The sequence below is a fragment of the Cydia amplana genome, chromosome Z (assembly GCF_948474715.1).
Source record: "Cydia amplana chromosome Z, ilCydAmpl1.1, whole genome shotgun sequence".
Taxonomy (NCBI): domain Eukaryota; kingdom Metazoa; phylum Arthropoda; class Insecta; order Lepidoptera; family Tortricidae; genus Cydia; species Cydia amplana.
In genome coordinates this window covers 10203083-10227485 of record NC_086096.1, presented here as the reverse complement: position 1 = coordinate 10227485, position 24403 = coordinate 10203083, and the positions used below count along the sequence as shown (strand labels likewise).

General features: G+C 38.3%; 1 protein-coding gene across 2 annotated transcripts; it reads left to right on the top strand.

Moving 5' to 3' along the window:
- The first annotated feature begins 256 nt into the window (after positions 1 to 256).
- Positions 257 to 23753, top strand: LOC134661455 (leucine-rich repeat-containing G-protein coupled receptor 4). 2 transcript variants are annotated; one of them, XM_063517553.1, is made up of 8 exons: positions 257 to 666; positions 19745 to 19913; positions 20189 to 20395; positions 20542 to 20730; positions 20824 to 21054; positions 21140 to 21361; positions 21489 to 21687; positions 22719 to 23753. In XM_063517553.1, exons 1-8 carry the CDS (start codon positions 335 to 337, stop codon positions 23123 to 23125), a joined length of 1956 nt encoding a protein of 651 aa, XP_063373623.1. In that variant the 5' UTR covers positions 257 to 334; the 3' UTR covers positions 23126 to 23753. The 2 variants fall into 2 exon arrangements, with proteins under 2 accessions (XP_063373623.1, XP_063373624.1); XM_063517554.1 differs by having other exon boundaries at positions 259 to 670; positions 19749 to 19913; positions 22719 to 23752.
- Positions 23754 to 24403: the final 650 nt, after the last annotated feature.

Below are 24403 nucleotides of genomic sequence, written 5' to 3'. Positions count from 1 at the left end.
TCAAAAGCAATAAATACGGGTAGTTTGTAATTTGAAGGTACGAGTATGTAATAGTCACCTAAAGTAAATTTAAATATATCCATAGTGTATTCGGTTTCCCTTGTGGAGTTGAGTGCATCTGGTGCCTTGCTAGAAAACTTTCCTATGTGCAGATATATAAATATGTACTTATCGGAAGCTAATTGTAAAGTTCGATTTCCGCGGCCACTCGTACTCGCACCCACTCGACCACGCAATGGAGCAGAGTGGCGCGGGGTGTTTTGTTTGAGCGCTCGGCCGGGACGTCGGAGTTTCGCGGCGGCAGTAGCGCGATCAGCCCCGCACGGTACGCACGATGGTCGCGCAGAAGCACGTGCTCGCGGCCACGCTCCTGTGCGCGCTGGCCGGCCAGCTCGGCGCCGGGGCCAGCCTCCACTGCGCCATGCGCAGGGAGATCTCCCCGTGCACCTGCCGGCGCGAGGACTCCAACACCGGTGCCATCCTCGTCCTCTGCCACCGGATCAAAGCTTACGAAGAAATCGCCAAAGCCCTCACTAATAAATTCAGCCCAGAAACAAAAATTGGACTTGATATATCCCACTCGCAGCTGCCGGATATTGCAGATCACAGTTTTCGAGAACTAGGCCTCTCTATCACAAAACTGAAACTGAATAATGACAATCTAAGGCAAGTCTAATTACGATATAATTACCTAAATCGGACTTTTACTTTTCCAATTTCACAATTCGTGTCGTGAAATTAATTAAGATCTGTGTTCATGTCATTCGCTACAAAATACCGTGTGAGATGTATAAGTAAACAACAGGTTTCTGATAAGAAGAGGACAACAACGATGAGGATCGAGTCGTTATCAAAGCAGTGGGCGGCGCCCTCGCCAGGGTTGGCGGCCGGTCGCGGTCTGGTGGTGCACCACACCACTCTCCTCCTTTGTATGCCCATATTGCCCATACTCACCCAGAGAACAAATGCATCCATTGCCTTCGCCACAGTAAACAATTACGTACTTCTATCAACAGTCTACTGTCTCGGCGTCTCAGTAAATTTCCCTTCAGTGTGAATTTTGTTATATTGAACCCATATTCATCTTATCAGCTCCGTAACAACAATTATTAATGCCCACTCAAATGAGATCGATGTCATTACGATAGTTGAGTAATTCGTTGGTACATATATATATATATATATATATAATACAATATGTGAGTATTTTCTAGATTTCGATAAGTCATAATGGCACCTATTATTGAGCTGTCCGTGACCTGTGAGCTCGTTCAATCAATCAATTAATATTTTGAGATTTTCATGGGTCTAAATCGAATCATGTCCTAGAGATGAAGTACCGTCTTGAGGTTTTATAGTTTAGGTAGGTAAAGTAAACTAGTATACTAACTTGTGTTAGTAGGAATGGCGTCGCGGTGTTACGCAGCAGATGATCATTTAATTTAATTACTTTATAACCTTTCATTAGTAGAATCGTGTGTGGACGACATCTAGGAGAGGCTGGTCGATAGTTAGCCAGGGTTATCGGAGGTCGCGTCTAAAGCATTAAAATTGAATGATATCGTATTGGACGTGTCGTATTCACTATATTTACCCACAAATGGTGTACTAATAAGTTACAGTGGCCGTTGTTTGCTATTGCAGTTACGTTGCTTTTGAGGATTCTAAACGAGATAGCAGCCCCCTACTGCTTCGAGATTTTGCATATTGCTTCGTTTGTTTGCTCAGTCTCTGTAATTTTTAGTACTTTTTGTTGTTTTTTTCTCGACTTTTTTGATAATATCATGACAAAACAAAGATAACGATACTAACTTGTTACCTAACAAGGTTGTTGTTGTTGTACTTGTACCTAATTTATTTAGCCTAAACGTTATATTTGCTATGTTAGCCCCAAGTTAGCCCGATTATTGGCTAGCAAGTATATCATGCAACTACAATTTGTGCTTATTGACAATCATCAAAGATACAACTCTTACTTCAAATCGTTTATAAATACCAAAGTCCTAATCAATTATGATAAACAATGTATGCGGTTGAAATACGCGTCGGCTTGAAGTTCATTTCAGACACAGAATGTAACATAATTGCGAGAACGAGAATGGTTTTCAAGACTGCGCTTACGATGTAAATTTATATGAAAAATAGACACCTTTTCTAATTACCGACATTTAAGGAATATACGTTAACTTTAATCATTCAAAGGCTTGAAACATTAAACTGCGTTCGTTAGTTAAAGCCTCGCGTGCGCCTAGTAAAGCTAAATAAATCGTGTATTAATATTAACACCGAGAACATGAATTAGATTTTTAAGAAAGTGGACAATTAGTTCACAATGCTATTTCGGAGAAACACTATCGTCGAGCGCACCACACTTGATCTGAAATTATCAAGGTGTTTGGTGCACCTAACGCACATCGCACACGAGATAATAGATTCAAGATCTGAATTTCTGACAAAATTCAGCTCGTGCTACCCTTTCGTTTCAAGTTGGCAGTTACCTCCCGGCCCGCTTCCCCGCGTCACCCCCTCTGACGCCTTATCCACTGCAGCTGTAAAAAATATTATTACTTACATTTAATCATCATCATCATTGGCCTTAAAGTCTATTACGGACTATTGAAACACTGTCAGGTAGGGCGACAACGTTTTTCGTGGCTATGTAAGCCAATACGGGAGCGGCAAACACGGCCACAGGCCTACATTTAATACAATCACAAAAACTATTAAATAGAGTACTAAGCATTAAAAATTAAACTACGAAATATTTTTTGTCTACAATATTATATTAGTAATTGTACCTGTGACATTATTATGTAACGGTCGCCGACTGCCAGCTTGAAGCGAACGGGTTAGTATGTCTGTGCCTTAGACGACTGTTGACCCAATTAGGTTTGAGTAGGGTTTGAGGATCTGGCAAAAAACTGTATATATTGTAAGCTCTAGAGCTTTGGTTGTGTTTATTAAAATCAAGCCACTAGATTTTGGGAGTTATAGTCTAAATACTCTAAATACTAGAGCTGCCCCGAATAGTGGTTTTGGCCGAATACCGGATACCGAATATTCGGCCCCTCTCAGCCGAATACCGAATATTCGGCGACCGAATATTTGGCATGACATGAGTCACAATTATTATGAAACCTGATCGCTAACAAAGCTCAACGTTAGATGACGTTAGCTAAGATATATTTTTGTCGAACAGCATTAATGAATAGAGTCAAACAAAACAGACTCATGATAAAAATAAAATGTTTTAGTCAACATATGCTCAAAAAAGGGTCTTCGTATTTAACAACTTTCCAAGAACACATTCTAAATATACCTACATAGTTTTTGGTTATTTTTATTGTGCAATTTTTCTTTTTAAGTAGGTGCAACAGATATTCGATTTCGGCCGAATAGTAGGCAACATTCGGCCGAATACCGAATATTCGGCAAACTGGCCGAATAGGCCGAATACCGAATAGTTGCCGAATTCGTGGCATCTCTACTAAATACCTGTGAGATGTGTTCAATGAATTGAATTGGTCTTAAATTAGGTACTTGAATTTACCTAGCATGCATATTTGTACAGGAGTACAAAAATTCAATTATTGATGTTAAGTAAGTAGGTACAAGTAGGTAGGTAGGTACAAAACTCTGTAATTCGAGATAATAATGTATAATGTCTTTTCACAGCATAACCATTTTCCCTTCGAGGCAAAGATTGACTGGTGCCTTAAATTGAACAGCTAAAGTAGATGGCGCTGTACGGCTCTGGACATTAAGCAGGTTCCATGCGGTAACTCGGGGTAAAAAATGACGTTCGACAATTCAGTTACCACTAAAAATTGGCACCGTAGTCTTCATCCTCGAAGGGCACATTTTTTAGGGTTCCGTACCCAAAGGGTAAAAAACGGGACCCTACTACTAAAACTTCGCTGTCCGTCCGTCTGTCACCAGGCTGTATCTAATGAACCGCGATAGCTAGACAGTTGAAATTTTCACAAATGATGTATCTCTGTTGCCGCTATAACAACAAATACTAAAAATAAAATAAAATAAATATTTAAGGGGGGCTCCCAAACAACAAACACGATTTTTATGCTCTATTTTTTGTTGATGGTGCGGAACCCTCCGTGCGCGAGTCCGACTCGCACTTGGCCGGTTTTTAGACTTAAAATTGAATATTGTTTAGAAACTTCAGTCCCCAGGCCACGCTTGCCGCGATTTCATAATTATAAAGCCTAGCCTTTCAGCTTGCGTTGACCTGAAACTCTATACCTTATATACCCTTAACATGGTATGTTATAATATAAATGAGCATTTTCCAAAAAAAGTGTACATTTCATTCATGTCTTCAAAATATTGACTTCTTGGGCTCATTTTACTCAGAATCATTTGTACATTCACGCCTCATATATGAAAAAATGTGTCCCAAAATTTTGTATGAAAAAATTTTTTTCCAGTGCGTCACGTACATACAAATAAAAAAAAAATTCATACAAGAATGTGACGATCTGGAAAGGAATTTTTTGGACGCATTTTTTTATGTATGAGGCGTGAATGTACAAATGATTCTGAGTAAAATGAGCCCAAGAAGTCAATATTTTGAAGACATGAATGAAATGTACACTTTTTTTGGAAAACGCTCAAATGCGAAAGTAACTCTTGTCAGTTAAGGACATAGAATACTTTTTGACATAGAAATCAATCCTTAAGGGGTGAACCGGACGGTTGGATTTACTATGGAAGTGGAATATTGAAGTACTGATGTGCCTAAGGAAACTTTCCAAAATTGCGAAATGTTTCGGAAATTTAACGTAGGAAAAATTCGGAAAATTTCTTACATTTTTGTATGAGAATTGAAACTTTCCAATTTTAAATTTAAATTTCCCATATTTCCTAGTGAAAGTTTCATGAAATTTCCGAGAATTTATAGAATTTTATGGAAACTTTCCGTAACTTGCACATCTGTATATTGAAGTATTAAATAATTCCACGCCGACGAACTTGCGGCCTGACGCTAGTTGTTTATAAATGCTCTAAGTACCTAATCTAATTTTTTTAACTAAGTAGAACAAATAAAAAACTTTATCTGCAAGCAAAACTTAATGAAAACAATCCATAGCAAATAGTAACATGCTTTTTATTGAGGTAGCAAATTCATTAATCAAATATTTAACTAGTTTTCCAATCGCGAAACTAGCATACCTGAAATTAAATTTAGGTAAATTTCTCAAAAACAGCGGTATTCTATTTAACTCCATTACGGAGATATTCAACAATTTTATCTGATATTTGCCCTACGAGCGTGTACACGAATTAGGGCCTGTTTTCATATTGACTGATTAGTGTTTCTTAGTACGAGTTTATACATTTTCTACTAAACGTAAGTACTTACTATCTCGGACGATCGATGTTCGAAATGGCATTGTATGTCACAGTTTTCAATTGTTTGGTTGAGTTAAATGTAATGCCCGTGTTACAACAACACTATATGCGACATTTAATTACTTTTTTTTATTACCTGTGCCATTTAGTTTTCTTAAACGTACGGGTATGGTTACCCCGAAGTTGACGGAATTCAATTAATAAAAACACGGAAATTGATGTGTGGAGTGAGCACTCTAAACTCTAAAGTTTACTTGCTTATTTTCCTATGCTTTTACTAACTTCATATAGGGTAATTCGCTAGTTTCTTTTTTTTAATTTAACGACCCCAAAAATATTCTAGCAGGATTTTCGATATCTTATCTTCTTATCTTATCTTATCTTACCTTACCTTTAATTAAACGAGCAATTCTTGTATATTTATTTATTTATATGTATATATATTTCGAGGATCTCGGAAACGGCTCTAACGATTTCGATGAAATTTGCTATATGGGGGTTTTCGGGGGCGAAAAATCGATAGTTCATCTCTGGGAAAACGCGCATTTTTGAGTTTTTATGTTTTCCGATTTTCCGAGCAAAGCTCGATCTCCCAGATATTAATATTTAAATGTACAAAAGTTTCAATGCTCTTAAAAATGTTGTTTTTAATACAGTTGCTCAAAAAATGCTAGTTTACGTAGCTGTTTAGCGTTCGCAAAGTTTTTCTCCTCGAACTAATGCTTTTTATTTTTTGAGCTTCTTTAAATTTCATTCTGACCGTAATCAATACGTCCACACCAGAGTTTGGATGATCAAAAACTTTATAAAATTTTATTTTGCCATTAGACACATATTAATTACGTACAAAAAGTATTGTTACACGATATAAAGTAAATAAAGCTGGTCAACCAAATCTTGTCAGTAAAAGCGGCCAAGTGCGAGTCGGACTCGCCCATGAAGGGTTCCGTATTTAGGGGATTTATGACGTATTTAAAAAAAAATTACTTATTAGATCTCGTTCTAACCAATTTTCGGTGGAAGTTTGCATGGTAATGTACATCATATATTTTTTTTAGTTTTATCATTCTCTTATTTTAGAAGTTACAGGGGGGGGGGGGACACATTTTACCACTTTAGAAGTGTCTCTCGCGCAAACTATTCAGTTTAGAAAAAAATGATATTAGAAACCTCAATATCATTTTTGAAGACCTATCCATAGATGCCCCACACGTATGGGTTTGATGAAAAAAAAATTTTTGAGTTTCAGTTCTAAGTATGGGGAACCCCCAATATCTTTTTTTTTCTATTTTTGTGTGAAAATCTTAATGCGGTTCACAGAATACATCTACTTACCAAGTTTCAACAGACAGACGGACATGACGAATCTATAAGGGTTCCGTTTTTTGCCATTTGGCTACGGAACCCTAAAAAGGCCCGAGATTAAAATTTTCTATGGGACGATATCCCTTTGCGCCTACATTTTTCAAATTTGCCGCCTTTTTCTACTGACAAGATCTGCTTGACCATCTATAATATAATAACGATATTTCATTAGAAAACTTTTTTATGATTTGGCTGAATGGAAAACTATCAGTGCCACGTTGGCTGTCGTTATCACAAAAAATTAAAAATTAAAAACTGAAACCGGCGCCGGTTTTAGTAGTACATATATCAACGCTGAACGTAGTTTTATAGTGCTGAATACTTAATATACTTATATAATATCATTACAGTTCAAGCGAAAATTCGTAACTGTAAAGGGGCCCACTGATTAACAGTCCGCCGGAAGGTATCGGTGTGAAAGTGTTATTATTTACTTGTCCCGTATCTTTTATTCGCCTACGGCTCATAAAAGACATCTCGGGACTCGTGAATAATAACACACTTTCCACACTTGCATTGAAATGTACCTACTATTCTTTTTCACCAATATCAATCAATAATGAGTCAATTTATTCATGTGTAGGTATGATTAATCAATAAACACACAATACAATAAACATTTGTTATCTCGCAAGGAAAATAATAAATGAAGATAGAGCAATGCATACTTCGTGCATCTTCGGAAATCGTATTGATTGGGGCCGGTATACTGAGCGAGGTAATTTGTTCTCAACCTATTACCCAAAAAGGGCCATTCTATTTAAACTTCTATACACTTTATTTTTAATTTGGAAATACGTATGTTATTTCTGCTTAGAGTCGAGAGCTTTTTCGATTCTAATAAGAAAAAAGTATCCCTAAATGCCATACCGTTTTCTTCCTCCCATTCCATTAACATCAGTTCATCATACAAATTCTACGAGAAATGGTAACGAGAGACACAACTGACACAAAGCCTTTTGTTATCGAGGCGATAGCGAATTAGCGATCGTCACTTTGTCTAGACCGGCAGTTTTTTAGGGTTCCATAGACAACGCGTAATCTAAAAGAAAATTCAAGAATAATAAACATACCTACACAAATGCGGTTAAATTCCGAACTAAGTCCGTAAATGTTTTGGTTAAGACGAAAGTGGAGATCCGCGCGAAATCTCCTTTTCATAAAAACGTAGTCTCAAATTTCAAGGTCTTAACTTATAATGGCCTTGGCTGTACAGTCACCTGCAATAATATGTGACGCAGATCGATGAGAGCAGGGCCGGATTAAGCATGTCGGGGCCCCTAGGCAGTGCGAGGCTCGGGGCGTACAGTCAATTCTGCACACAGCATATTCAGTACAGGGAAATAAGTTTGCGTTTTTAATTTCAATCTTCAGGCGTCGGCCGAGCCGATGCAAATCGAACGATGTCTTTTTCGCTCTTATTGCGTGGACATAAAGTTTTATTCTATCGGTTTTTGCCGATTCCGCGTCGCGTCAAGTGTGGGGAGAGCCCTTTAGACTTAAGGCCAATTCCCAGTGGCATACCAAAGATGTGAGCTTCAGCGTCACTTTCCTATCTACCTTTAATGGAAAAATTTAAGCGAGGCTAAAGGCTAAGCTCAACTAGTGCCGCAAAGTTTGTTTTCTCAATCGTTAATATTTTGCGAGGCTGCACAGCGATTGTTCGACCATAAGACCAAACGCCGAGCCACATGATTAGAATCAACCTAATAATAAAGAATTTCCATATGTTAAAATTACTTAAATTACTAGAGTTAGACCAAGATAAGCCTGCAACAATTTTGATAGCACTGGCAGTGCAAGTGTTATTTTACACGTCAAAACTTCTATGAAATTATGCCGTATAAATAACACTTGCACTGCGTATGCTATCAAAATCATTGCAGTCTTTTCTTGGTCGTAAATTACCTAGTTGCATTTTGACGATCGATGGTAGCTGTGTTTTCTGCGTGATAATATGTAAGCATCTAAAAAATAATAATTACAATCGGCCGCCGAAATATAGAGCCATAGCACCTAGTAATTGAAATGATTATTTAATTCTTGACCGCAATCTTATGTACGAACTCTTATTTGAGTAACGCGTTATTTTAAGAAAAACAAATGAAGTTCTTTTTAATACGCTCTAGGTACATCAAAAATTCTTTGCATCTAGTACCTACCTTGAAATGCTTTTAACGCTCTTAATTAGCACGACAGGCAAATAACAACAAAGCTAAGCTATTGCATAAGTTGAATAACAAATAATTATCTCTGACAAAGTTAAGTAAAGTACCTATGTGTTATCACTTTTATTTGTAACCGAATACTACGCCTACGATCGACGTTTATATATATATATATATATATATATGTATTTTTATTAAGGGTTTCCCCTTGATAGTATGATAGCCCACGAATCAATGAAAGTAGGTACCCAAAATCTGCTGAGGCGTCGTTAAGTATTAGATCTCTTTTTTGACTCACCTACGTCACCACACCTTAATCATTATTGTGTTATAAAGTCTAAATGACTAAGCCCCACAGTAAGCTCAAGAAGGCTTGTGTTGCGGGTACTCAGACATGATATGTATAATATATAAATACTTAAATAAATAGAAAACACCCAAGATTCAGGATCAAATATCAGTGCTCATCACACAAATACGTAAATACCCCTAGCGGGATTTGAACCCAGAAGCATCGGTTTCATAGGCAGGTTCACTACCCACTAAACCAGAACGGTCATAATCTCATAAGTAAATACATAATATTCTTATTTAATCCAACATTAAATATCTGCCTCTAACGTAAATACGTATTTTATGACTTACCTAAATAGGTAATGTACCTACTAACCTAGTAGAATATAAAGATAATGCCTACAATTTTCTTAACTCGTATTTGAGTAAAGGCCGTGGCAGGTTAAGGGATCATCTTGTGCCTTAACAGCTTTTCGGCCTGATTTTTTTTGCTGGTGATGGGTCACGCTATTAGTAATAAGTGTTATACTAAATTTCAGCATTCGCCTCGTCTTATTTTTGAACAAAAATAAATAAATAAGAAAAAATATTGTTCATGAATAGTTCCGTTTAAATGGAACGAATTACTTCGTGCTTTGCACATATTAGAAGCACCATTGTTAGAAACTTGAATTACATATATATTATAGCTCATTAAAAAGCCTATTATAAGTAAAAAAAAATTGGAGGTATCTCTGTTACACAGGTTAGAAAAAAAAATTGCAAAATGTTGATACATACATTTTTATTTTTTATATGGACTGTTATCCGGTTTATAGGGACAAATTGCGGGTATCAACTAAGTGTAATATAGGTATGTGCAAAGCACGAAGTAATTCGTTCCATTTAAATGGAAATATTCATGAAAAATATTTTTTCCATTTTTTTTTGTTCAAAAATAAGACGAGGCGAATGATGAAATTTAGTATAACACTTACTAATGGCGTGACCCATCATCAGAAAAAAAAATTAGGCCGTAAAGCTATTAAGGCACAAGATGGTCCCTTATCCTGCCACGGCCTTTCTGAAGTGGCCGTTAATGCACCTATCATAAAGTGTATAAGGTGCCTCGATTATTAAGTAATAATGTCTAAATAACAGAATAATCTTATTTAGATCCACTCGTAATATATGCATCGACCTTAAGTGTTGTATGACTGAATAGGTAGAAGTAGTAGGTACACTAAGTACAGTCGCCATCAGATATACCGGAGCGGCCAAAGTGCTCACAAATATCTGAACACGGCTCTATAGTCAAGGCGCTACAGTTTCGCGAGTGCGTGTTCAGATTTCTGAGGACCTCGGCCGCTCCGATATATCAGATGGCGACTGTACCTAGTAGATAATAAAGTTAAAACAACTTTATTATTTGAGTAAATTCTAAAGTGAAATATAATGTATGTGCCTCTGCCTCGTTTTCGGTTAGAGGGAATGATATAGCATGCAATCACGCCCAGTTCTCCAGCCTAGCGCGGCTCGCTTCATTGTATTTGCTGGTCTCGTTTTGTAATTTAATTACCCTTTGGCCTAAGCGAGTACGTCAATTATGCATCGTTCGCTTTAACGACCATCTCGGCTACGGTCCTGTACCTACAAACGGATTTTATATTGCTGAATTTTCTCGGCCACTTTGAATAGTAACTAACTTACAAAATTACTTCGTATTAAATTTATCAGACTACGTGATTGACTAACGTTGACAATGAGAATAGATCTAAAGTAAAACTCCTTTCCTCCGTTCCTCACTTAGCTCGCTTTTTAACCCCCGACGTAAAGGGGTCTTATATACTTGTCAAGTTGTCGCCAATGTCTGTCCCTCTGTGGTATCGTAGCTCTTTAACGTATGGACCGATTTCGAGGTTTTTTTTTTACGTGAAAGTACCTAAGTTTCCTTGCGGTGGTTTTTAGCTATTCTTTTCCAAAAATGTTGTAAGGCATTTTTGGGCATGAAATGTTTTTTTTTTGGGATATAGCGTAGGGGGTTGTAAAATTGTTTAATTGTATCTATAGGTAAAAATTCATTAAGGCCTCTTTTCAATTAAATTTCGATTTGTAAATGTGAAAATACACATGGAAAAGGTATATAAGGAATAAGTTACAAATGAAATATTCATCCAACGTGCAAAGTTGGGAAAGATAAGAAAGAACATAGGTAAATAATTAGATTACGAATGTATAATCCGTGTTTTTTTTTTTAAAGATTAAAAACGGGGGTATAATAAAGGTAAAGAGGAAAGCTAACCCCGTGTAACGGGAAGAGGCGAGGGTAAAGAAGAAGATGTTATAATGTGCAATAATAACATTTGTACAGATAAAAAATTTGTTCTTACATAACAGATTATCTTTACGTTGGACGTAATTTCCGGTTTTTGAATGCATCACCACCTACATAAACACAAAGAAGGAAAGATAAAGTAGTTGTCCCTTCCAACACAAAGTCACTTTTCGCCAAAAGGCAATTTGTTTACCATTCTGCCCACTTGTATAATAATATAAATAATATTATCTCGATTTATTCACTGCAATCGTATAATTTAAAGAAAATACTTTTAGGATGGTTAATTAACCTAAGTTACAACGAAACTGAAAACTTACTATATCACGCACCTTAAGTGTTGCAACATTATCTCTTTTCAGCTTTTTAAAACACACACACACACACACACACACACACACACACACACACACATACACATACACACACACACGCGCGCGCGCGTTTTATCTAAATTTTGTAGTTTAATTGTTTTCAGTGCACTAATCTTTCAACATTATATCGTAATTATTTAATTTAATTTTGATTATAATATAATCGGTATGTTAAACTTTACTTAAGTTCATATTTAATATCTTCACCTAAATATTTTCTAATGATATGTTCGGTTAATACTATATTTTTATAAAACCTTAATAGCTAGTAGCGGAGTCTTCTGTCATAACTGTCACAAGTATTTACAATACTTACTAGGAGATTCCATGCATAACTAATTGTGAATTGTGAAATGTTATAATCCAAAATAAACAATTTTTCATTTTTTTTTTTCATCATAGAGGGTTTACGACATGTGTGTAGATAAACTCATTTAACTGTAGAGGATTATTAGTCATGGCTAAAGAGCTACTTCAAACAAAAAAATATTAGTAATATTTCATGCTTTCGCACTCGCAAATATAGAAGCCCTCTTTGCTTAATTGAATTGTACTAATATATAGTTAGACCAAGAAAAGTCTGCAGCGATTTTGATAGCCCACGCAGTGCAAGTGTTATTTACACGTCATAAATTCATAGAAGTTTGACGTTTAAAATGACACTTGCACTGCGTGGGCTATCAAAATCGCTGCAGACTTTTCTCGGTCTGACTCTAGTAATTGTAGGCATTTAATCGTGACCCCGTATCACGATGGCCTATAGTTCGTTTTTTTAGCATTAGAAAGAAGGTAATCGATCTTGACATGTCTTTTAAGTGAAAAACGCTTTTTAAAAATAAGTTTATTACTTATGAAAGCAAAATATGTAATTGATCGTATTGGATTTCTAATTGTTACATATTTGCCGTGACTTATTTTTAAAAAGTGTTTTTCAATTAAAGATTGTTTACCTTATTTCTAATCCTAAAAGAAAAAATGAAATAAAAATAAACAAAAAGAAAACCAAAACATAATAACTTAATATAATATCTTTTTAAGAAAAAAGAAACAAAACCAAAATGACTTAATTATATTTCTTTTAAAAAAAAAGGGAACCGCCTTCAAAAAATCAACCCACTAAAAAGCACAAAATAATTTTTATATACCCGACCCCTATCCTTGTCCAGTCCCTATCCCGTCGTTAAGCAAATTTCTGCCAAAAAGTAGTTAATACCTAATAATAAGAAAATTAATAGCCATCCGGGTAATTAATTACTTTTTGAAGTCGGTGCCAAACCAAAATTTTAGAGTCTTACTAACTTAGTTCTTGCACTACTAACTACTCGTTTTTTATTCTGTTTGGCAGCAAAGAAGGTTTTTGTTGGTTTGGCACCGCATTCACCATATACCGGGTCCAATTGGTTGTTCAAACCATCCATGTACTGTACACTAAAACCTTCTCCAAAATGAAAAAAACACTTTTCTGAAAACCGCATCAAAAGCGGTTCAGCCAAATGCGAGATAATCACGAACAAATATACATACATACAAACATATGGGTCAAACTGAGACCCTCCTTTTTTTAAAGGCGGTTAGAAAAAAGTTGATCGACCCACCTAGTGGAACTCTGCAACATAGGCACACGGCGACAAGTCGGTTAACCAAAACAAAATGTGCCTATGTTGCACCAAACCTGAGTTCCACTAGGTACAGCCAGGGTTCAGCATCAGCTCTATCTTGGGTACTGCTCTCCCAAGTGCTCATCAAGACGCGTCAGATGACCAAAACAGTGTGTGTCCATGTTGCACCAAACTTGAGTTCCACTAGGTACAGCCAGGGTTCAGCATCAGCTCTATCTTGGGTACTGCTCTGCCAAGTGCTCATCAAGGCGCGTCGGATGACCAAAACAGCGTGTGTCCATGTTGCACCAAACTCGAGTTCCACTAGGTACAGCCAGGGTTCAACATCAGCTCTATCTTGGGTACTGCTCTCCCAAGTGCTCATCAAGACGCATCAGATGACCAAAACAGTGTGTGTCCATGTTGCACCAAACTTGAGTTCCACTAGGTACAGTCAGGGTTCAGCATCAGCTCTATCTTGGGTACTGCTCTCCCAAGTGCTCATCAAGGCGCGTCGGATGACCAAAACAGCGTGTGTCCATGTTGCACCAAACTCGAGTTCCACTAGGTACAGCCAGGGTTCAGCATCAGCTCTATCTTGGGTACTGCTCTCCCAAGTGCTCATCAAGACGCATCAGATGACCAAAACTACGTGTGCCCATGTTGCACCAAACCTGAGTTCCACTGGGTACAGCCAGGGTTCAGCAGCAGCTCAGCTCCATGTATACTAAAACCTTCCCCAGAATGTAACAAACACTTTTCTTAAAACCGCATCAAAATCGGTTCAGCCAAACGCGAGATAATCGCGGACAAATATACATACATACATACAAACATACGGGACAAACTGAGAACCTCCTTTTTTTTTGAAGGCGGTTAAAAACGAACTATCAGTTTGATAGTTGGTTTTTAGGGTTCCGTACCCAAAGGGTAAAAAACGGGACCTTATGACTAAGACTTCGCTGTCCGTCCGTCCGTCCGTCCGTCTGTCACCAGGCTGTATCTCATGAACCGCGATAGCTAGACAGTTGAAATTTTCACAAATGATGTATCTCTGTTGCCGCTATAACAACAAATAGTAAAAATAAAATAAATATTTAAGGGGGGCTCCCATACAACAAACACCATTGTTTTGCTCTATTTTTTGTTGATGGTGCGGAACCCTCCGTGCGTGAGTCTGACTTGCACTTGGCCGGTTTTTTTAGTTCGATTTTGTGCGGAAAATTCGTGGAATATAAGGAAACCTATACATTCATTCGGCTCGATTCGGGAAATGAATTAGAGATTAACTAGATACGATATAGTAAAGATATGTGACGTTCCACGCCAAAAGTTACCTTATGGCGGCTGGCGCCGCGATTCGGGAAACGAATTAGAGATTCACTATATCTGAAATAGTAAAGATAATTGTGACGTCCCACGAGAAAAGGTACCTTTATGGCGGTTGGCGCTTACGCTATTATTAACGCCGCTCCAATATTATTGCGGCGATAGCGCCAGCCGCCATAAGGTACCTTTTGCCGTGGAACGTCACATATCTTTACTATATCGTATCTAGTTAATGTCTAATTCATTTCCCGAATCGCGCCTATTGACTCTTCTCTTGCCGCACAGACTCTATAATTATTGATCCTGCTCACAAAATTTCAAGAGATCTATTGAGAAATGCTACCTGTAGAGGACAACAACCGGAATACGAAGGCAATTTTGCCCAAGCTGAAACAGAGAAGCGTCGTGCTTGCACGGTCAATAATGATAAAAAAAACTGGCCAAAACTATGTCAGGCCATGCTCAGTGTAGGTTTCCGTTGTTGCCAGTCAGTTGATATTATGTACATAACAATAACAAACAAAATGGATGGAGCACTTGTACGTCATATTCCTAAGAAAATAAGACTTTTTGCGTTAACTTAAAAGATTAACCGATCGTGTTCGCTATAGTTTTCATTGAAGTTTCATTTGAATTTCTTTAGGAGCGAACATATGCACTTTACAAATAATAGTTTTTGTAAATCAACACGCATGAATAAAATCTTCCCCGCTTTACTAGCTTTCCTAGTTTTTATTTAGCCACTTTGGCGTCGTGATTTACTTAAACAACTGCAGCTTTCTAGCCCTAACGGTCAGTGTGCTAAGCCGTGTACGGACACATGAAGAGACGGACATAGCGAAACTATAAGGGTGCCTAGTTGACTATGGAACCCTATAACACCCTATAACACCTTTGATTGCGCTACTGTGGCAATAATTGACAGCTAAAAGCGAATGCCGTATGTAAAGTGGGGTGAGTCTACGCCACGTTTAAGCTTTTATTTATTTTTTAACTTCCGTATCTATGGTCATTAAAATTTGTCGGTATTTGGGATATAATTTACCTACTTAGTAAAGGATACGGCGTGAACTTACTTACCCAGAAAGCCCTATTTACGAAGGTCAATTTTATTTCTGAGACGAAATGATAAGATAACCACACGTGATGTTAAGAAATAATTGTGTATTAAATAACGTTTCACCGACGAATAGGTCTAGCATAAATGCAATAAATATAAGACACGCCAAACTCCCGGGAAAACCTGTTATACAAATGAGGTCAAAAACGTTACGGGAAACGGGGAACCCCGTTCTCGTGCAAGTACATTTTAAATATAATATTTATAATAAATGTTTTGGTTACTGTTCTTAATTCAATAAGCCCTTATCTGTCATTTCGCGCATGTAGTGGCGCGGTAAGTATACGTGTTTTTAATATATTCCAACTCGGGCTGTTATCCTGCCAAAATACTTCGACTCCCAGATATCATGCATGAATGTCGTTTGTACTAATGAATGGCCTTAGTTTATAGAGTTCCCATTTAAAATGATGCGGAATTGAGTGACGAGAGACAGTGGATGGTTATACTGGCCACAGGATGAGGAGATACACGCGTAGGGTTATCAGGCGTTAGGAGTGATCTTGACATTTCAGCAATTTCGGTCAATTGTCAGACTGTCACAACTTGGGCCACAATACGGAAAAGCCGAAAGATACTTGATGAGAGATACATACGATCTTGCAACTACAATGACTTATCTGAAGTTATGATCCGAAAGTAGGAATTATCCCAGGACTTTGGAAATTAGTAGGTATCTGGTGACCCTACATCGTACAGGCCGGCGCGGCGCTGACGCCGTCGAACGACCATGCGGCCGTTTGGCGCCGCCCCTGCACCGATAACCCCGGAACGTTGACCCCTTCACATTAGTGTTTACTAAACGCGCTTACATGCTTCGCGCCCTTTATGTACCCACTTAGCTACAGATTAGAAACAATACACTACATAGTACGCACCTGAACCGAAACCGCCAAAAAGTGCCATTAGCACAAGTTAAAAACAACCTTCAGCGTACCCTTTTTAAAACATTTAAGATGAATCGCAAATTACATATGCCCAAAGCAAGACACAATTTACACAGTAGGTATACGCACTTGAAAGTAATATTTAATACTCTTCCTTAGGCTGACATTTACTTTTACTTTACATGCAATGTCATGCAGGGCCAGCATAACCAGCGTATTACCTGTTAAGTCACTACATATATAGTCGCGCGACATGGCATTTTCAGTCTCTAACGCACAGTACCTACTAATGAGTGTAACGTGTAGTCGATCTAGATGACTACATGTGCCGTGAGATGATCTAGAAGCACAATAAAACGACAAGTGACTGTCACGAAGTAGGTAAGTACCTACATATTTACACATTTAAAACAAATTCGAATATTATCGCTCTTCTGTTTTCGATGTCGAAGCAAAGAGTCACGTGATACTCTTATAAGAGATGCATCACGGTCTGCGCGTAGTCATAGAAAAGTATACATTATAGTAATTAATTTTTACTAGACTTTGAGGGCACAGGTCAGAGCGATATAAAAGTTATATTTGTCACAAGAATTATTTTTACCCTGGACTTTTATTGAGCCCGGTGACGCTCACTGATATGCAGTTGCTCTTTATCTCACGGTTGATGGATTAAATGTATTCACGTTATTCAAGTGAGTTAAATATGTCTGTGATCATAAATAGATAGCTGTGGGTCATAACGATACCGATGGCTAGACGTCGATTGATTTAGGTACGTACCTTAGCTTATCTGTTTAGCATTTAAAACCAGAACGTTCTTAAATAACCAATTAACTGCTGTCGAGTATTTTTATAAGTCCATACTTCCTGTGTCAAAACAAATATTTTTGACAAATCATCATTAGATGATGATTAGGGTAAATAAACTTTGATTTGCATCTTTTCGAGTTCAAAGCAATGCAACTGATAGCAACTATCACGACATGTCTGTAGGTATAATTGCTTGAACGAGTACTTACAACTACATATCAAATAGCTAGTAAGTACGTAAAAGGACGATACAATTAATTATTCGATTTCGTTGTAACATTATTGTTAACTAATAACTTCAAAATTCCAAAAGGAGGAGGTTCTTAAATAATTCGGTTGTGTTTTTAGGGTTCCGTAGCCAAATGGCATAAAACGGAACCCTTATGGATTCGTCATGTCTGTCTGTCTGTCCGTCCGTATGTCACAGCCACTTTTTTCCGAAACTATAAAAACTATACTGTTGAAACTTGGTACGTAGATGTATTCTGAGACCCGCATTAAGATTTTCACACAAAAATTGAAAAAGAAAAAACAATAAATTTTGGGGGTTCCCCATACTTAGAACTGAAACTCAAAAAATATTTTTCATAAAACCCATACGTGTGGGGTATCTATGGATGGTCTTCAAAAATGATATTGAGGTTTCTAATATATACTTTTTTTCTAAACAAATGCGTTTATTTCGGACAGAGTATCCATATTAGGTACATACACAACACAAATAAATTTACAAAACAAAAATTATAAATTAACATGCACATTATAACATACACTAAATTATTCAATTAAATAAAAATCAAGAATTAAATTAAATTATAAAAACAGAAATTAACAAACTTATAACTAGGTAAATATAAAAATTAAGGGTATTGTATGCTATTAGGCCATAGGTACCCGGCTAAATGTACCTAGCACGCTGCTGGCGTTTCCTCTTTGCACCGCTAGCGAAATACGCTTATTAGTATAAGTATTAAAAATGCGCCGGATCTGGGGTCGCCGCTTTTCTCTCGTAGGCGTTGACCTAACCTTTTCTAAACTGAATAGTTTGCGCGAGAGACACTTCCAAAGTGGTAGAATGTGTCCCCCCCCCCCTGTAACTTCTAAAATAAGAGAATGATAAAACTAAAAAAATATATGATACATTACCATGCAAACTTCCATCGAAAATTGGTTTGAACGAGATCTAGTAAGTAGTTTTTTTTAACACGTCATTAATCCCCTAAATACGGAACCCTTCATGGGCGAGTCCGACTCGCACTTGGCCGCTTTTTTTTATTTGTTACCTCAAAACTCCGTCACTTCTCAGCCGATTTCTAATAAACCGATTTGAGACACAGACATATTAAATATGTACAATAAAACGGGTCACACGTATTTTAAGTCGAAAATTGCGCGACATAATTCAGTCCGTACCGAGGAGCGTCATCGCATGCTCCCAATGATTCCCAGGCTAAGTGTAAATTATTATGAGACTATGGTTGTATATAATTAAATGGCATTTTAAACTGTTTTATGAAGTTTTATTTTTCTATGAAACATTATATTCTTGCATGTTGTTCTAAACTTTTTCTGTTCTGAGTTATCAAATTATGTTGTAGTTAAGTAAAATATTTGTTCATTTGTTTAAATTGTTAAGGACGAGTATTACTACTTAAATATTCAGTATTAGCTCATCATAATCAGTTTAAAGGCCTGTCTCCATTGCATGGCATTGGCTCGCGAGGCAGCCGCGCGCAATGGATACCGGGTTGGCTCGCGAGCCAACGCGATCTGAGGGGCTACCGCGAACCACGTACGACGTGTTGCATCTCTGTCGCACTTGTAATTTCGTACGTAAGTGTGACAGGGAGGCAACACGTCGAACGTGGTTCGCGGTAGGCCTTCTGATCGAGTTGGCTCGCGAGCCAACCCGGTATCCATTGCGCGCGGCTGCCTCGCGAGCCAATGTTCGATAGTTTGCCGCGCAATATGGAGACGGGCCTTAAGAGTCACACTTATCGGTATAGCATCTTCCAGCTGTTTGAATTTGAGATACCTACATAGAATACAGTCATTTTAGGAATTATATTTTCGGGTTATTCAATGTATGAATGCAGTGTTTGGTATTTACAGTGAGCTGCCAGAGAACGCGTTCACAAGGCTAGACCTGGTGGATTTCTTCAGCGTGTCGGACAACGCGCTGGCCGAGATCCCGCGCCACGTGGTGCGGCACCTGCCGCACGCCAAGACCCTGGACCTCTGCCGCAACAAAATCTCCAAGCTCACCGAGGACGACTTTAAAGTAACTATTTCTACGAATTGAAGCTGAGATGTGATTATATTTACACGAAAAAAGCCTGGAAGGGGAAACTGGGCCTTATTGGGATTAGTCCGGTCTCCTCGCGATATTTTCCTTTACGATAAAAATCCCGATTAACATAATCATTTCATTTATCCCCTAAGGAAGAAAGACTTTCAATTAATTGTGATTAACTGATTATTGTTGCGGGTGAAATCGTAAATAAGCAATTCGCGAGGATACCTAAATAATATTTCATTTAAGAAAATATGTTTCAGGACTTACAAGAACTAGAACACTTGTTAATAGCCAACAACGAGATATCAAAGATCGAGCGGCACGCTTTACCGAAAGCTCTGAAGCACGTTCATCTTGGAATCAACAGCCTGAACAGCCTAAACGGCGCGCTCAGAGATCTGGACGAGTTGGAGTGGATATTCATTAACGCTAACAACCTGAAATCCCTCGAGAATGAATTACCAATCGTAAGTATTTATAATAATTAAGTAAGGTATTATTAGACGAACATTACATGAAAGCATATATTTCCTAACGCTCTACTTATCGAAATATTTACATTTGTATGAACTAGTAAGAGCTCATTTGTTACTTGTGCTCATATATTTTACAGAGATCAAGAAAGATATCCTTCATACATGCCGCACAAAACGAGCTGCAGAGTTTGCCCAAGGACCTAAGGCAAATGCCTACGCTGGACTCCCTATTTTTCTACGACAATAACATCAAACTGTTGGATGGGGCTCTGCAAAAATCTCGAAAATTAACAAAGATCAATCTCTCATTTAATGAAATTGAAAGTGTAAGTACCTATGCGATAACTTCAAATGCCATGGATGTCACTTGGCATTCTTACCTGACGTAAGCATTCTTATCGAATTCCTTATTTTTTCAGTTGGCTGAAGATGAATTTGCGGAAGCTGAAGTTTTGGCATATCTCGACATTTCGTACAATCAAATTAAATCACTCAATGGTTCGTTGAGAAGCCTTAAGTCGTTGCGCTATTTAAACCTAACGCATAACTCTTTAATAGAGTTTTCTCTGCATGAAATAAAAGGTTTAAAGAAATTAGATGTAATAGATTTCTCGCACAACAAGATTAATCACATCACTGGAAACATGGAGGTAACTGTAATGAAATATTAATTTTGTCATATGATGTTCTCAGGTCATAATCTGTTAATGTAACTCCCTTTAATTTGATTTTCAGAACCTAGTTGACGTTGAAACGAAAGTGCTGGAGTTGCGCTTGGACCACAACCATCTCGTAACCCTCGGGGGCGCTCTAATCGGATTCCATGGCCTCATGAGACTGAACCTAAGCAACAACCAGCTGCAGCAGATATCATCAGACGACCTCAATGGCCTGGAGGACTTGAAAGTTCTCGATTTATCTTTTAACGACATCGCCACGCTGGAAGAAACCTCAAAGGTTTGTTGGCTCAGGATAAAATACACCTATGCAGAAAACCAGAATGCTAAGCGAGCGAATGCGAAATTAATTTCATTTAATTCGTGCCATTTTGCCTCCGTGTAAATCCCTTATTATTACTTTTCAGTCATTTTTGCCGTCTCTTGAGGAGCTAATCGCCCACCACAACAACATTAGTGCCCTCGACAAAGACTTCCACGGGCTGCCGTCGTTGTGCATGGCAGATCTTGCGTACAACAAGATCCGCTCCATCAACTACGATCTCGTGTCAAAAACCCGGTGCACCATAAACGGTGTCCCCAGTAAACTGAAGATATACCTTCAAGGTTAGTGCACACGTTAATTTTGAGCAACATTACTTACACTAAGTTTGAAAAATAAACAATAAAGCACCAATCCAGGAGATTCTAATTACCAGTGTAATTGTTTAACTAAGCTTTCAGATTAATACCAGTGATCTTGTGCCGGCACTACTTATAATAATATGTGCTAATTCATTAATAATTAATGTACTCGTATTTTAAAAACTTTTAAGCGTTATTCTATTTCATGTTTAATGTTTCAATCTGCAAAAGCTACGCGAATTGGCATGTCACTTTGTAAGATGCATTTACCGATGCGAGTAACTAGTTAAATATGTAGATATATGTGTTTTATATCCGCTTCATTTTGCGACTTGATTAGATTAGAATCTACTTAGTACCTATGTAATTGTATATTTGTATTATATATTAACGCTTTGAACGCCAAGAACTCAAAGGTGTCGTGAGTTAACGTGCTCAGAGCGTCGACGTACGCTATCAAAGTACCCTCGTATTTACAAGTACGAGTATGGTTCATATTTGCTAGCTTTCCAATTATGATGGCGTGTGCGTGCGTGATATTTACGCCACTTAGGTATTGTCCATATACGTGGACAATAAGTGGCGATCAAAAGATCAACATAATTGTTTACAATTATGTACTTATATGCCGGCTGCGCCATGGCCCGTGTTTTCTAATTTAAATAATTATCATTGTTCAATTATTTTAAGTATACTTACCAACGTAGCCAACACCAATAGTAGCGGATGAAACAACGGACCAAATGTATCTGCCACACTGGAGTACTCTTCTAAATAGAGACATGTCTACAGTTCGCGTTTAAAAGTATTTGTCACAGTCTAATTGTTCTACATATAGGTAGAGCATAGAGGACATAATTATCTCTTTTTGTCAAGTTAAATATTAGTAGATATTTTTGACGCGTGCATAGTTTGCTCCGTTACTTTTGATGCTGACTGCTTATTTATTTTGTGTTTTACCTATGTTTGTTAAATGCAATAAATTGAAGAATTGTCGTTATCATTAATTACAGATAATCCGGTGTTATGCGACGAACGGATGAATGAGATGGTGATGATGCTGGAGAACCTGAACGCTCGGGTGAGCGGGTCGTCGACGTGCCTGGGCACGCAGACGGCGGCGCCGGTGCTGAGCATGCGCGCGCTGAACGACGTGGCGCCGCGGCAGGACGCCGCCGTCATCGTGGTGGCGCACCTGCTGCCGCACGACGAGCAGCGCCCGCTGCCGCCCGCGTACCGGCGCGTCGGCGCGCTCATCGGACACGTGCTCCCCGAGCACGAGGGCGGGCTGCCCGTGGTGGTGGAGCCGCCCGTCACGCTGCCGCCCACCACCAACGTCGTCGTCAAGTGGCCCGACGACCAGCACCCGCACCCGCTCGCGGATCTGCGCCTGCGCGACCTCAACGCGCCGGCGCAGTGAGCCGCGCCGGCCTCCGGGAACTCAGTGCTGCGCCCTAACAAAACGTACTGATAACCGACCCCGGCCCGAACAGGGCAGTGACTCTAACTCGGCCGAGTGCACTAATTATTATATAACTACCAAAAGTAGCTACTTCCTACATTTTTAGAGCTGAGATGTATATAAGTAGTAGTATTTTTATAGCCACTGATGATGCGTTCTACTGATTTAGGTTTTTACGCAGCGTCAATTAAATGGTTGTAATGTGCGAGCACGTAAGTAATAATAAGTGTAACAACATGAATACTGTTCGCAGGGCGGTTCGTGAAGAACCGTTTTAGAGGAGCGCCAGTCGGGCTATAGCCGCCAGGTGCCTTGCCAGCTCTTGTGGGATAGAGCCTTTCATTTACGTCCGGCGTACAGCCAAAGTGGACTCACTAGAGCTACATATCAAAATTTAAAGAAAGTTGTACTGAGAGCATCTTTAAGGGTAAACTGACCAAAAGTCTAGTCAGACCCTGCAGCACTCCACGTCTCAGAAACAAATTCCTTGTAAATTATTATACAAAAAACTTTAGTGGAAATATTTTCCCAAACTCCATGGGGTTGTGTTTTTTCGTAGCGGAGTTTTTTTTGTTACCGTTCAACTGAATTATGTATTATTAGACCAGCTCCATTTGTATAATAATATTTTGTCGCCGAAATCAGCTAAAGTCCAGTGGTTCCTAACCTTTTCAGTCCGGTCACCCCTATGACTAACTAGGGAACATGATTTTACCCCTCCTCCCAATGGAAATAAAAAATAAAACGTGTACGTTTGTTGTATTGTTATATTAGGTTAGCTTATTACCCCCGTAAAATACCAGTTTTACCCCCACGGGGGTAATTACCCGCAGGTTAGGAACCACTGAGCTAAACAAATAAAATTCAGAAAATCAGATACCGGATGTGTATAATTTAGGTTAGTCTTCAAGTTTTGAATTAAAATATATAAACAAAAATGCGTATATGACTTTAAGTAAACGCGTGTAATGTAAGTAAGTGAAGAAACTCATATCAGCTTCATTAACATAAACTAGACATTAAGAAATCCTACAAAGAACTACCTACGAAAAAAGACCAGCGACTATTGTCAGGTCAGCATACCTACTTGCACAAAATTAAAGGAATTTAAATATTTTTTTACATTTTACATATGCAGATATACAATTTATTGACCAGGTAAACTTAGATAGGTCCCGTGACCATTAACAGACAACAATGTATCTACCCTCTCACGAACGTATGAAAGCCCTGAGA